At 46.6% G+C, this 13,292-nt stretch overlaps 1 protein-coding gene across 3 annotated transcripts in view; it reads right to left on the reverse strand.

Moving 5' to 3' along the window:
* Nucleotides 1-13,292, reverse strand: part of LOC139276506 (glutamate receptor ionotropic, kainate 4-like) — a 229,933-nt gene that overhangs the window by 136,076 nt on the left and 80,565 nt on the right. For all 3 annotated transcript variants that reach the window (XM_070894626.1, XM_070894625.1, XM_070894627.1), the window contains exons 5-6: nucleotides 8,891-9,056; nucleotides 1,035-1,213 (exon numbers count right to left, since the gene is read on the reverse strand). In XM_070894626.1, coding sequence (XP_070750727.1) covers nucleotides 1,035-1,213; nucleotides 8,891-9,056 — 345 coding nt within the window. The remainder of the gene's footprint in view (nucleotides 1-1,034; nucleotides 1,214-8,890; nucleotides 9,057-13,292) is intronic.

A 13,292-nucleotide genomic window follows, 5' to 3' on the forward strand; every position in this document is an offset into this window, starting at 1 on the left:
AGCCTATGGAAAACATAGGCTGATGCTGGCTGGTTAACTTAAACTGTGAGCGCGGAATTAAAGGCAACAAGTGTAAAATGGATACGCTTCCAGGCTAGACTAGAGGATTTGTGTAAAATGTTCCCATCAAAAACAATTACTGTTCTATAAAGTTAGAAAGGAACAAACTTGCATTTGGTACCATTCACATTCTCAGGAAGTCTTAAAAAGCCTCACAGCCAACAATGACCTTTGAAGTGAAGACAAACATGTCAGCCAATGTGTGCACAGAGAAAGTGAGAGAAACACTCAGCTCATCTTTATTGGTGATGTTTGGTTGAGAAAGAAGTGTTGTAAAACTCACTCCTCTCCACTCCACTCCACTGCCGTGGGAACTATAATGAACAGGCAGACATGGGCTCAGTTTAACATCATGGGCGTGACCTTTGGTGCAGAGCACGAGATAAATATTTGAATATAGTCTAGTCATGCAACAGGAATTTTACTCACTGAATTACCTTCAAAACTCAGGGAGAGATCACAGTTTCCCTTCTTGGGCATGTTACCTCTAGTATTCTTCTTCAAACTATTTAACAAGTTGGGAAAAGTTTTTTCAATTTTGAGAGAAAATTTTGAATATAGTTCTGACAGAAAGGATAATGATTGACTGAGGTAGCAACAGACGCTGCCTAGAAACTGGTTTTCACCCGCCTGTAGGCTTGAAATATTATCTGTCGGCTCCAATGAGCAGATGGGATTGTTTGGGGGAAAATTCAGGTTCCAAAAAATGATGGGATTTTGTTTAACATTTGCAAAAGTATGATAGTGCTACAAACGTATTGTCACTGCCTCTCTGTACATGCTGTTAATACAAAGCAGAGTATGAAATGTCTGATAACTGTGTACCAGTCAGCAGGCTTGTGTTACGGCACAAATAATGAGTCAGTAAGTGAACAAAAATACTCAATTGGAGCAATTAAGCAATTTCTCTGGGCTTTTCATTAATTGTTAGACTCTGGTCGGATGGAGTTCAGTAACTTTAAGATTAAACATACCTTGTGGAAGATGGATTGTGACACTGAAGTACTGGCATCAATAATTATCGTTGCAATTTTCTCATCTCGAATTTCTTTCAGGAGTGACGTTGAATCCTGACTTCGGTCCAACATTCGGACCGACAAAGTGTCCTTGGAAATGAGAAATTGGCGCAATAGCTTCTCCAAATTCAAAAGGCCTGCAGCAAAATTAGGGAGCGAGATGTATCCCAGAACAAATCAATATGCACAGCCACATCTAAAATATATCAGAATGAAATATCGTTCTAGGATCCTTGGCAGGGAGTTTTACCTGCAAGGCTTCAGTTAAAAAAAATAAAACTCTAAGATCAGACTTGGTCAGGTTTTGGTCAAAAATGTTGGAAAATACAGATGCTTGAATTGCCAGAGAAATTAATTAAAATGTCAGAGAATAAGATCCTATCGAGGCGAAGGAGAGGAAAGTCTAGCACCCTTGTGCTACCGTATAATTCATCAGCCTTCTCTCTCCATACTAAATATGTAACCATCTGTTGTTTAGTCATGTTGAATCTGCTCATTTCCTTTCTTAATGCTTCAATTTTGTCCTATTCACTGACATGCATGAGAGAAACAGTGGAACTGGTGCACACAGAGTTCCCACGCAAAGACACGCACAAAAGCATCAACATTGTACATGCACAGGGGCACATGAACATAGTACATGCACAGGGGCACATGAACATAGTACATGCACAGGGGCACATGAACATAGTACATGCACAGGGGCACATGAACATAGTACATGCACAGGGGCACATGAACATAGTACATGCACAGGGGCACATGAACATAGTACATGCACAGGGGCACCAACGTTGAAGCTTGCATCACAAAAGGTAGAATGCAAAGTAAAAGCAGAAGTTGAAGAAAAAAAAGAATTTGCGCATTGTCCAACAACCAAGTACAACAAATGTGGCATAAAAGAAATCCAATTGTACTTCAATAAACCAAACTATTCAGCTCAATCTTAAAATGATGTGGATCAGCATGAGGTGATGCACCATGAGTAATGAGAACAAATAGAATGGTAGTATTCACTCAATAGAATGGCAATATAGGGCATAGATGAATATAGACATAGGTCTTCAACTTTTCCAGGTGCTGCAGCCACCTTAGACATGTTGATCGTTCAAACTATCCGACAAGAACAGTTGGACCAGAATGAAGGAAGGAAGTTTCTGGAGCAATTTACAACCACTGGTCACTTGTTTTTCAATTGAAAAATGGGTGGCTGAAAATTGGAGGATGGGCTTCTCTCCCACTCCATTGACACCCAAGACCTGCTCTGTTCCACAAATGACCCCCTCTGGAACCCCAGGCCTGGATCAGTGGTTGCTGCTCGATTTCCTGCCCTCCCACATCTGGCCAGCTGCAGTGTGGCACTTGGTTACTAGTGCCATTGAACAGTTCAGTTCTCCCAATGTCGACTTCAGTCAGCCGAACCTGATCCATTTCCCCGGCACTACACTTCCATCCTCAAGCTCACTTTCAAACAATAACAAAAAATGCTGGCAATCTACAGCAGGTCCATGAGGATGGGCAGAGATTAACCTGCCTTATCCTTTTACCGATACTGTGTATTTCCAGAATGTTTGTTTTGTGATGTCCATTATTTGTTTACTTCTCAATCTGGTTTATTCCGACTCCTTTGGCCAACAGAGGCATCTTGAGACATCAGACTCTGCTGGAAATATCTTCTCACATCTATATCACTCTATAAATGCCACTAACTAGCAGGCACAATTATACAAGGTGTAATAACCAGAGCAACTTGGGCTGGTTTATGCTGCAACCTCTAGACCAAAAAATAGAAAGCGCAGACCTTTGATTAAGGATCTGTGACAACTTATAGGCAGAATTGTAGTTGAGCGCTTGGGTCATGACCCTCATCCCATGACGTATCTGGCAAAGCTCAAGTGCCAGAGACTGGCAAAGAGACACAAGTCTGTGCTCCCTGGAAAGAGATATAGATAGGTTAGAGTTAGAGTTAGAGAGTGGGGGTTGGGGGTAAGGGTGGTGTAGGGGGGGGGGGGTAAGGGTGGTGTGGGGGGGTGAGGGTGGTGTGGGGGGGGGTGAGGGTGGTTTGGGGAGGTGAGGGTGGTGTGGGGGGGTGTGGGGGGGGGGTGAGGGTGGTTTGGGGAGGTGTGAGGGTGGTGTGGGGGGGGTGAGGGTGGTTTGGGGGGGGTGAGGGTGGTGTGGGGGGGTTGAGGGTGGTGTGGGGGGGGTGAGGGTGGTGTGGGGGGGTTGAGGGTGGTGTGGGGGGGGGTGAGGGTGGTGTGGGGGGGGGTGAGGGTGGTTTGGGGAGGTGAGGGTGGTGTGGGGGGGGGTGAGGGTGGTGTGGGGGGGGGTGAGGGTGGTTTGGGGGGGGTGAGGGTGGTGTGGGGGGGTTGAGGGTGGTGTGGGGGGGGGTGATGGTGGTTTGGGGGGGTGAGGGTGGTTTGGGGGGGGTGAGGGTGGTGTGGGGGGGTGAGGGTGGTTTGGGGGGGGTGAGGGTGGTTTGGGGGGGGTGAGGGCGGTTAGGGGAATAGGCAGCCAAGCGGCAGCTATAATTCAATGTGGATTAGCATGAAGTAATACACCATGCAGTAGCATTTTAAAGTTGGAGGCAGGTAGGGAGCATAGTGGGGGGGGGGAGGGGGGGGGCGGGTGAGGTGGGGGCTGGCTTGCGATCGCGAAACCTGGGGAAAGTGTCTCCCTCAGGCCCTACGAATTTGATGGCTGGGTTTGATTTAACATTTCTCTTCTCCCTTTCCAGATTGAGAGGGCGGGGAGAGGTGAGAGCCGGGATTGGCTGGGTGGGGTGAGGGCAGTGGAAGGCCATAATTCTATTGAAGAAACAAGTGAGTTGAAAGCAAAGCCAAGCTGATCTTAACCAGGAGATTCAAGAGTTTAATGCTGGGAAGTGTGTCAGGTTCAAAGTCTGTGTGACAATGTGATCCAATCACCATCAGCAATCAAGACATCTCTCTCTGAAACCGGGTTACACTTCAATAGCATCATGAGGGCTACTGTGTCCTTTTACTACAAACACTTTGTGCAGAGCTTGTTGCCATGTATGTGTGCTCTCCAAATACCACAAACATTGTGTTGATGAAGGGCTCGGTCCTGCCTTTCCTGCATACTCTGCACCATGCACATGATCACTCCAGCAGTGGGGCTGGGAAGGCCAGGATTGGAGGGATCGGAGATCGGGGGGTTCGAAATCTCACCCATTTTTGAGTTTTGAAATCCAGTCCATAGGCTGTCAAATACATGATTCCGTAAAAGTTCAACTAAAGGCAAATAACAATTTGGTTTTCGAAATAGGGCACAGAGTATGCGTAAAGACACAATGATCAATTTGTACAAAACATTGCTGAGGCCTTGGTTAGAATACTGTGTGCCGTTTTGGGGTACCTAAAGTCAGAGAGAGGGCAGATTCACCAGGGTGAGACAAAAGGGAACAATCTATGGGTATTCGGAGCAATGTGAGATACTGGTCTATTTCTACTACAGCAAATAAGACAAAGAGGAAATTTAACAGAGCTTTTGATAAATTTTATAGGATTTTGATCAATAGGTAAAGATTATGTCCCGGGTTGGGGAGTCGAAGATGAGGGAATTTTACATAAAGATTGTCACTTAAAAGAATGGGGAGAGAGTTTGGGAGAAATTTCTTTTTGCAAAGGGAGTACGTGAGCAGCAACAGTTTAATCTTTTATGAGAAAATTGGAAAAATATTTGAGGCAGAGGAAGATATTGGGTTACGGGGAGAACGCGGGGCAGTGGGATTAGTTTGTGGATTGATACAGAGCTATGGGGAGAGAGTGGGGCAGTGGAATTAGTGTGGGATTGATACAAGGCTATGGGGAGAGAGCGGGGCAGTGGGATTAGTTTGGGATTGATACAGAGCTATAGGGAGAGAGTGGGGCAGTGGGATTAGTGTGGGATTGATACAGGGCTATGGGGAGAGAGCGGGGCAGTGGGATTAGTTTGGGATTGATACAGAGCTATGGGGAGAGAGTGGGGCAGTGGGATTAGTGTGGGATTGATACAGGGATATGGGGAGAGAGCGGGGCAGTGGGATTAGTTTGGGGATTGATACAGGGCTATGGAGAGAGAGCTGGGCAGTGGGATTAGTTTGGGGATTGATACAGGGCTATGGAGAGAGAGCTGGGCAGTGGGATTAGTTTGGGGATTGATACATAGAAACATAGAAATTAAGTGCATGTGCAGGCCATTCGGCCCTTCAAGCCTGCACCACCATTCAATAAGATCATGGCTGATTATTCAACCTCAGTACCCCTTTCCTGCTTTCTCTCCATACCCCTTGATCCCTTTGGCCGTAAGGGCCAGATCTAACTCCCTTTTGAATATATTTAGTGAATTGGCCTCAACAACTTTCTGCGGTAGAGAATTCCACAGGTTAACCACTCTCTGAGTGAAGAAGTTTCTCCTCATCTCGGTCCTAAATGGCTTACCCCTTATTCTTAGACTGTGACCCCTGGTTCTGGAACTCCCCAGCAACGGGAACATTCTTCCTGCCTCTAACCTGTCCAATCCCGTCAGAAAATTTGATATGTTTCTATGAGATCCCATCTCATTCTTCTAAACTCCAGTGGATACAAGCCCAGTTGATCCAGTCTCTCCTCATATGTCAGTCCTGCCATCCTGGGAATCAATCTGGTGAACCTTTGCTGTACTCCCTCAATAGCAAGAACATCCTTCCTTAGATTAGGAAACTAAAACTGAACACAATATTCCAGGTGTGGCTTCACCAAGGCTCTGTACGACTGCAGTAAGACTTCCCTGCTCCTATACTCAAATCCTCTAGCTATGAAGGCCAACATACCATTTGCCTTCTTCACCGCCTGCTGTACCTGCATGCCAAACTGCGATGACTGATGTACCATGACACCCAGGTCTCGTTGCACCTCCCCTTTTCCTAATCTGCCGCCATTCAGATAATATTCTGCCTTCATGTTTTTGCCATCAAAGTGGATAACCTCACATTTGTCCACATTATACTGCATCTGCCATGCATTTGCCCACTCACCTAACCTGTCCAAGTGACTCTAAAGCCTCTTAGCATCCTCCTCACAGCTCACAGTGTCATCTGCAAACTTGGAGATATTACATTCAATTCCTTCATCTAAATCATTGATGTATATTGTAAATAGCTGGGGTCCCAGCACTGAACCCTGTGGCACCCCACTAGTCACTGCCTGCCATTCTGAAAAGCACCCGTTTATTCTCTGCTTCCTGTCTGCCAACCAGTTCTCTATCCACGTCAATACATTACCCCCAATACCATGTGCCTTAATTTTGCACACCAATCTCTTGTGTGGGACCTTGTCAAAAGCCTTTTGAAAGTCCAAATACACCACATCCACTGGTTCTCCCTTGTCCACTCTACTAGTTACATCCTCAAAAAATTCTAGAAGATTTGTCAATCATGATTTCCCTTTGATAAATGCATGCTGACTTGGACCGATCCTGTCACTGCTTTCCAAATGCGCTGCTATTACATCTTTAATAATTGATTCCAACATTTTCCCCATCACCGATGTCAGGCTAACCGGTCTATAATTCCCTGTTTTCTCTCTCTCTCCTTTTTAAAAAAAAGTGGTGTTACATTAGCTACCCTCCAGTCCGTAGGAACTAATCCAGAGTCAATAGCCATCCCTAATACACTCCAGGAAATCCTCCTCCACCGCATTGCTACCAGTTTGGTTAGCCCAGCTATATGTAGATTAAAGTCGCTCATGATAACTGCTGTACCTTTATTGCACGCATCCCTAATTTCTTGTTTGATGCTGTCCCCAACCTCACTACTACTGTTTGGTGGTCTGTATACAACTCCCACTAGTGTTTTCTGCCCCTTGGTATTCCGCAGCTCTACCCATCCAAGCTAATGTCCTTTCTTACTATTGCGTTAATTTCCTCTTTAACCAGCAATGCTACCACACCTCCTTTTCCTTTCTGTCTATCCTTCCTGAATGTTGAATACCCCTGGATGTTGAGTTCCCAGCCTTGGTCACCCTGGAGCCATGTCTCCGTAATCCCAATTATATCAAAATCGTTAATAGCTGCCTGCGCAGTTAATTCATCCACCTTATTTCGAATACTCCTCGCATTGAGGCACAGAGCCTTCAGGCTTGTCTTTGTAACACTCTTTGTCCCTTTAGACTTTTGCTGTAATGTGGCCCTTTTTGATTTTTGCCTTAGGTTTCTCTGCCCTCCACTTTTACAATGCTCCTTTCTATCTTTTGCGTCTGCCTCCATTCTACTTCCCTCTGTCTCCCTGCATAGGATCCCACCCCCCTGCCACATTAGTTTAACCCCTCCCTAACAGCACAAGCAAACACACCCCCTAGGACATTGGTTTCGATCCTGCCCAGGTGCAGACCGTCTGGTTTGTACTGGTCCCACCTCCCCCAGAACCGGTTCCAATGTCTCAGGAATTTGAATCCCTCCCTCTTGCACCACTCCTCAAGCCACATATTCATCTTAGCTATCCTGCTATTTCTAGTCTGACTAGCACATGGCACTGGTAGCAATCCTGAGATTACTACCTTTGAGGTCCTACTTTTTAATTTAACTCCTAGCTCCCTAAATTCAGCATGTAGTACCTCATCCCGTTTTTTACCTATATCATTGGTACCTATATGCACCACGACAACTGGCTGTTCACCTTCCCCCTCCAGAATGCCCTGCAGCTGCTCCAAGACATCCTTGACCCTTGCACCGGGGAGGCAACATACCATCCTATAGTCTCAGTTGTGACCACAGAAACGTCTATCTATTCCCCTTACAATAGAATCCCCTATCACTATAGCTCTCCCACTCTTTTTCCTGCCCTCCTGTGCTGCAGAGCCACCCACAGTGCCATGAACTTGGCTGCTGCCGCCTTCCCCTGGTGAGCCATCTCCCCCAATAATATGCAAAGCGGTATATCTGTTTTGGAGGGAGATGGCCGCAGGGGACTCCTGCACTACCTTCCTACTCCTGTTCTCCCTGATGGTCACCCTTTCCCTATCTGCCTTTGTAACCTTTACCTACGGTGTGATCAACTCACTGAATGTGCTATCCACGACATCCTCAGCATCGCGCATGCTCCAGAGTGAATCCATGTGCAGCTCCGTCATGCGGTCTAACAGGAGCTGCAGCTGGATACACTTCATGCACACATAGTCGGCAGGGACACTGGAAGCATCCCTGATTTCCCATATGGCACAGGAGGAGCATGACACGGGTCTGGGCTCTCCTACCATGACTTAACCCTTAAAATAACCTAATTTGGCAACAATTGCCCTGTTGTTAATGTAGATTAGATGCAATCACAATCCCTGAAATTAATTCTATAAATTTCATTTTTTGTGAAGGGTGCAGACAATCAATCATGAGGGCAGAACTCTGAGTGAATGTTAATCTTTCTGCTGTCTTACACCAGGATACAATGCAGTGAGGGAGCGTCAATGTATTAAGTCACTGACTGGTTCGGCAAACATGATTAGCTGCTGAGGGGCTACAATGCAGAGAGAGGATCAAACCTCCGACAAAACTCTAAAGCAGCCCCTCACAGCTGCTTACCCTTCACTCTCCTCGTTGTTCCATGGTTACACTGGGATTATGAGCCACATACAGCAAACCAGCAGTGGCTTCCCCTGACCCACCCTCAATAACTGATCCTAACCCTAACCGCACATCAGAAAGTCAACCAAAATTTAGCAGAAATTTCCTTCAAACATTGCGTAGAATAAGTTGTTTTAAAGAGGGATCTTTCACCCAGGTGTGTGTTTGAGACAGCTAAGATTCCTATTTTCACATGCAGTGATTGCCTTTGCTAGTCTTACATTCAGCCTTGGCACAGATCAGGCACGCCATGGTCCTGTTGAAGAAGTTCAAGATGCTGGCAATAGCCAAGCTGATGTCAGTGTTAGTCGGATGTAGATTTAATGCCGTGAACCTCAAATACTGCAATTTAGGAATTTCCTCTGCTGCTACTTTCACATGAGGGACCTGTATCAAAGAGGAGACAAGCTGGTCAGAGTGATAAACAAATTACATTTAACAGCTCATCCGTCACCTGTACAACTCTATTATTCAGGTTCCTCTCTTATGTCGGACACACCCAAATCATTTAAAACCCCATCGGTGGGAACTCCCTTCAGATAAGTACAATTTCCCTTTACCCAACTGCCTTTAACGTTTGCTGGTTAACCGCACCAATGGCCCATAATTTGCAGTAAGAGGCAAAGCAAAGGCGTTTGCCGCTGGCCCCGAAGAAAGCTGCTCACAATGATCTCGCGAGAGATTGTTGGCAGGTGACTGGGGTGGGAGGAGGGGCTGCTTGGTGAATTGAGCTGTGTCTGAGCCTCGTGGTTCAGTTATAAGGATTTAGCATTTGAAGATGAATTCGCTGACCATGACCATTCGCATAAGATCATTAAAGTTCTGGTGGCATTGCATCCAGGTCCTCAGGGCTACACTGCTGACATTGACTGCGAAGGCTATCTGCTCTCATTGCTTCCTCACAGTTTGTCTGGAGGGCCTCCTGATCCCTGTGGATATAGGGACATCTCTTCTCCTGGCCACCTCCTGCACCAGAGCTTTGAGTACTGCATCAGAAAATTTGGGAGCCCTCTCTCTGCCATGTTGCACCATCTTCACTCTTATTGTAGGTCACACACTCCTCCTCTACAATGTTTCAGCCAGAATGCACCTCCCCTTTAAGAGGTGCCGGCTAGCATTAACTGGTGCTAGCCTTGAATGAACTTTGGCCCCTGCTGAGGTGTACAGCAGGTTCACCACTGCTGTACACCTCCAAGCTGCAATCATTATCATTAGTTTCCATGCTGCCTGCATTACTTTGAACAGGCATGGATTGACCGCACAGATTTCTGGGGCAATCGAATTTTTAGCCCATTGAATTTAAGCACGAGCCAAGCAGCAGAGAAGCTGGATCAGTTTCAAGTTGTATGTATTTCCCAGCATGAGAAGTGAGTTTTTTCATAACTATGGGAGCAATTCTAACTGTATATCTGTAATTAAACAACCTTGGTCAACAAGGCAAGTGAGAGAAAGTATATAATTAAATAGAAAATGCTTATACGAAGGCAGTGGAGATGCGGGGACTGGGAGAAGAATGTAACCAGCAAAGGGAGGCAAAGAAAGTGTAAGCTGCTAAAGGGAATAGGATAAAAGCTTGTGAAGGGGATCGATGACACTAAAGGTTTTTACATTAAGGCTAAGAGTAATATGGGCACCTTGAGGCCAGATACAGGTGATATTGTAATTGGAAAAGGGCAGACTTACTAAATACCGACTTTGTATGGGTCTTCACAGTACAGGATAAGGATAAAGTACCAGAGATACAAGAAAAGTTAAATATAAATCCAGGGACAGAACTAACTAGATTCAATCTAAGTAAACAAAATTGGAATGGAGACACTAATGAGATTAAAGATTGACAAATCTCCAGGACCTGTTGGTTTGCACTCCAGGATATTTAAAAAAAATGGTTAGGAAACTTGTAATCTATGTACATAAGGTCTGCCCACCACCAGGGGGCACTACTGTCGGAGGTCCTAGGGTCATAGGTATACTTGTGCTGGGCCCGGTATATAACCTGAACTTCACCTTTGTATCTTCACTTCTGGAAGTCATTAACAACTGACCAGGTTACACCTCGTCACTGGCTCACAGTACGGAGTTCATTGTATCATTTCATACACCACAACTGGCGACGAGAAAAATACGGACCCACGCAAAAGTATGGCAAGCACAGCATGATTGAGTACTGTTGGAATTCTCGAGAGAGTCAATGAGGGAGAGGATTGGGGAGATTTCACGGATCGTCTTGACCAATACTGCCTGGCAAACGATCTAAACAAAGACAAGGATGCAGAGAAGCGCAGGGCAGTTCTTCTCACCGTCTGTGACCCCACGATCTATGCACTCATCAAGAATCTGCTCTCACCAACTCTTGCTACAGAAAAGGATTACAAAGAACTGTGTGCTCTAGTTCGGGAACACCTTAAACCCATGGAAGGAATCCTCATATCGAGATATCGCTTCTATACGCACGTTCGTCCAGAATGCGAGGACATAGCAGCATTTGTTGCCGACCTGAGACGTCTTGCAGGGCCTTGCAAATTTGGGCCTGCGTTGGAAGACATGCTGCGTGACTTTTTCGTGATCGGGATCAACCACAAGGCGATCCTAAGTAAGCTGCTGGTTGCAAGGTCATTACCATCGCCCAGGCTTGCAAGTCCACGCAAAAAAGCACAAAGCAGATATCGCGACAAAACAGGAACTCTACGGCAAGTACTGTGTACAAAATTGTATCGACAGCCAGCAGAGCTGCACATGGCAGGGCCCACTCAACTGCGTCTGCAAGGCCGGGAGCCACTCAAGGTTCGCCATCGAGGGCCACTCAACTGCATATGCGAGAATGGGAGCTGCTCAAAGCCTGCCATTGGGCGCAAATCCGAGCTCAAGGTGTTGGCATTGCGGGGGCAATCACCGACCCCATCAGTGCCGCTTTAGGCAGTACGTATGCAGAGCTTGTGCGAAGACGGGGCACCTTCAACGGACGTGTCCGCAGTGGAGCAAGCGAGCTGCGATACACCACGTGGGTGATCAATTCAGCGTGGATCTGGCGATGCAGCCTGAGACATTTGAGAGCTCAGAGGAGGAAGTGTATAGCGCACGTGCATTCCTAACAAAGAGCCAACTGATAACGATGGAGATAAAATTAAACGGCATGCCAGTATCCATGGAATTAGACATGGATGCGAGTCAATCGATAATGAGCCAGAGGACTTTCGAAAAGCTGTTGGAGAGCAAGGCAGAGAGACCCAAGCTGAGTCCGAAAAATGCGAAGTTGCGTACCTACACCAAAGAGCTCATTCCAGTGATCGGTAGTGTAGCAGTAAGAGCGTCGTACGAGGGAGCGGTTCATGAACTACCATTTTGGATTATCCTGGGCAACGGCCCATCGTTATTCGGCAGGACTTAGCTCGATAAAATAAAATGGAAATGGTACGATATCAAAGCTTTGTCATCAGCAGATGATGATTTGTGTGCTCAAGTGCTGAACAAATTTCCCTCACTGTTTGAACCGGGAATTGGCAGCTTCAAGGGAGCCAAGGTGCAGGTTCACCGAGGCACAGACGCAAGGCCCATCCCTCACAAAGCTAGGGCGGTCCCGCACATGATGAGAGAAAAGGTCAAGCTCGAATTGGACAGGCCACAACACGAGGGGGTCATCTCACTGGTGGAATTTAATGAATGGGCCAGCCCCATTGTTCCAGTGTTAAAGAGCGATGGCACGGTCAGGATTTGTGGAGACTACAAGGTCACGATCAACCGAGTTTCGAAACAAGACCCAGTACCCACTACCGAAAGCTGGTGACCTGCAACACTAGCCGGGGAAAAATCGTTCATCAAATTGGATCTAACGTCGGCCTACATGACACAGGAATTGGTTGAATCAAAGAAACTTACGTGCATCAACCCGCACAAAGGACTGTTTATTTACAACAGGTGCCCTTTCGGCATTCGTTCGGCGGCAGCCATATTTCAGAGAAACACGGAGAGCCTATTGCAATCCGTCCCCAGGCCCGTGGTATTCCAAGATGACATCCTAGTCACAGGGCGTGACACCGCTGAGCACCTGCACAATCTGGAAGAGGTTCTGCGTCAACCGGACAAAGTGGGACTCAGGCTGAAACGTTCAAAGTGCGTTTTCATGGCATCAGAGGTCGAATTCCTTGGACGAAAGATTGCTGCAGACAGAATTATGCCTACAGATGTGAAAACAGAGGCCATCAAAAGCTGCGTTCGTTCCTGCGTCTTCTCAACTACTTCGATAACTTCTTACCCAAATTGAGCACAGTATTAGAGCCTTTGCACCAGCTGCTCAGGAAAGGATACGGCTGGGTGTGGGGTGAACTTCAAGACAGAGCCTTTGAGAAGGCTAGAAATCTGTTGTGTTCCCACAAGTGGTACTGTATGACCCAGGCAAGCGTCTAGTTTTGACCTATGATGCGTCGTCCTATGGGGTCGGCTGCGAACTCCAGCAAGCCAATGAGTCAGGCAAACTACAACCAGTTGCATATGCGTCTCGAAGCCTGTCCAAAGTGGAAAGAGCCTACTGCATGGTGGAGAAAGAGGCTTTAGCATTTATTTATGGGGTAAAAAAAAACGCACCAGTACCTGTTTGGGCTTCGCTTCGAGCTGGAAACCGATCAA

The sequence above is a fragment of the Pristiophorus japonicus genome, chromosome 11 (assembly GCF_044704955.1).
Source record: "Pristiophorus japonicus isolate sPriJap1 chromosome 11, sPriJap1.hap1, whole genome shotgun sequence".
Lineage (NCBI taxonomy): Eukaryota > Metazoa > Chordata > Chondrichthyes > Pristiophoridae > Pristiophorus > Pristiophorus japonicus.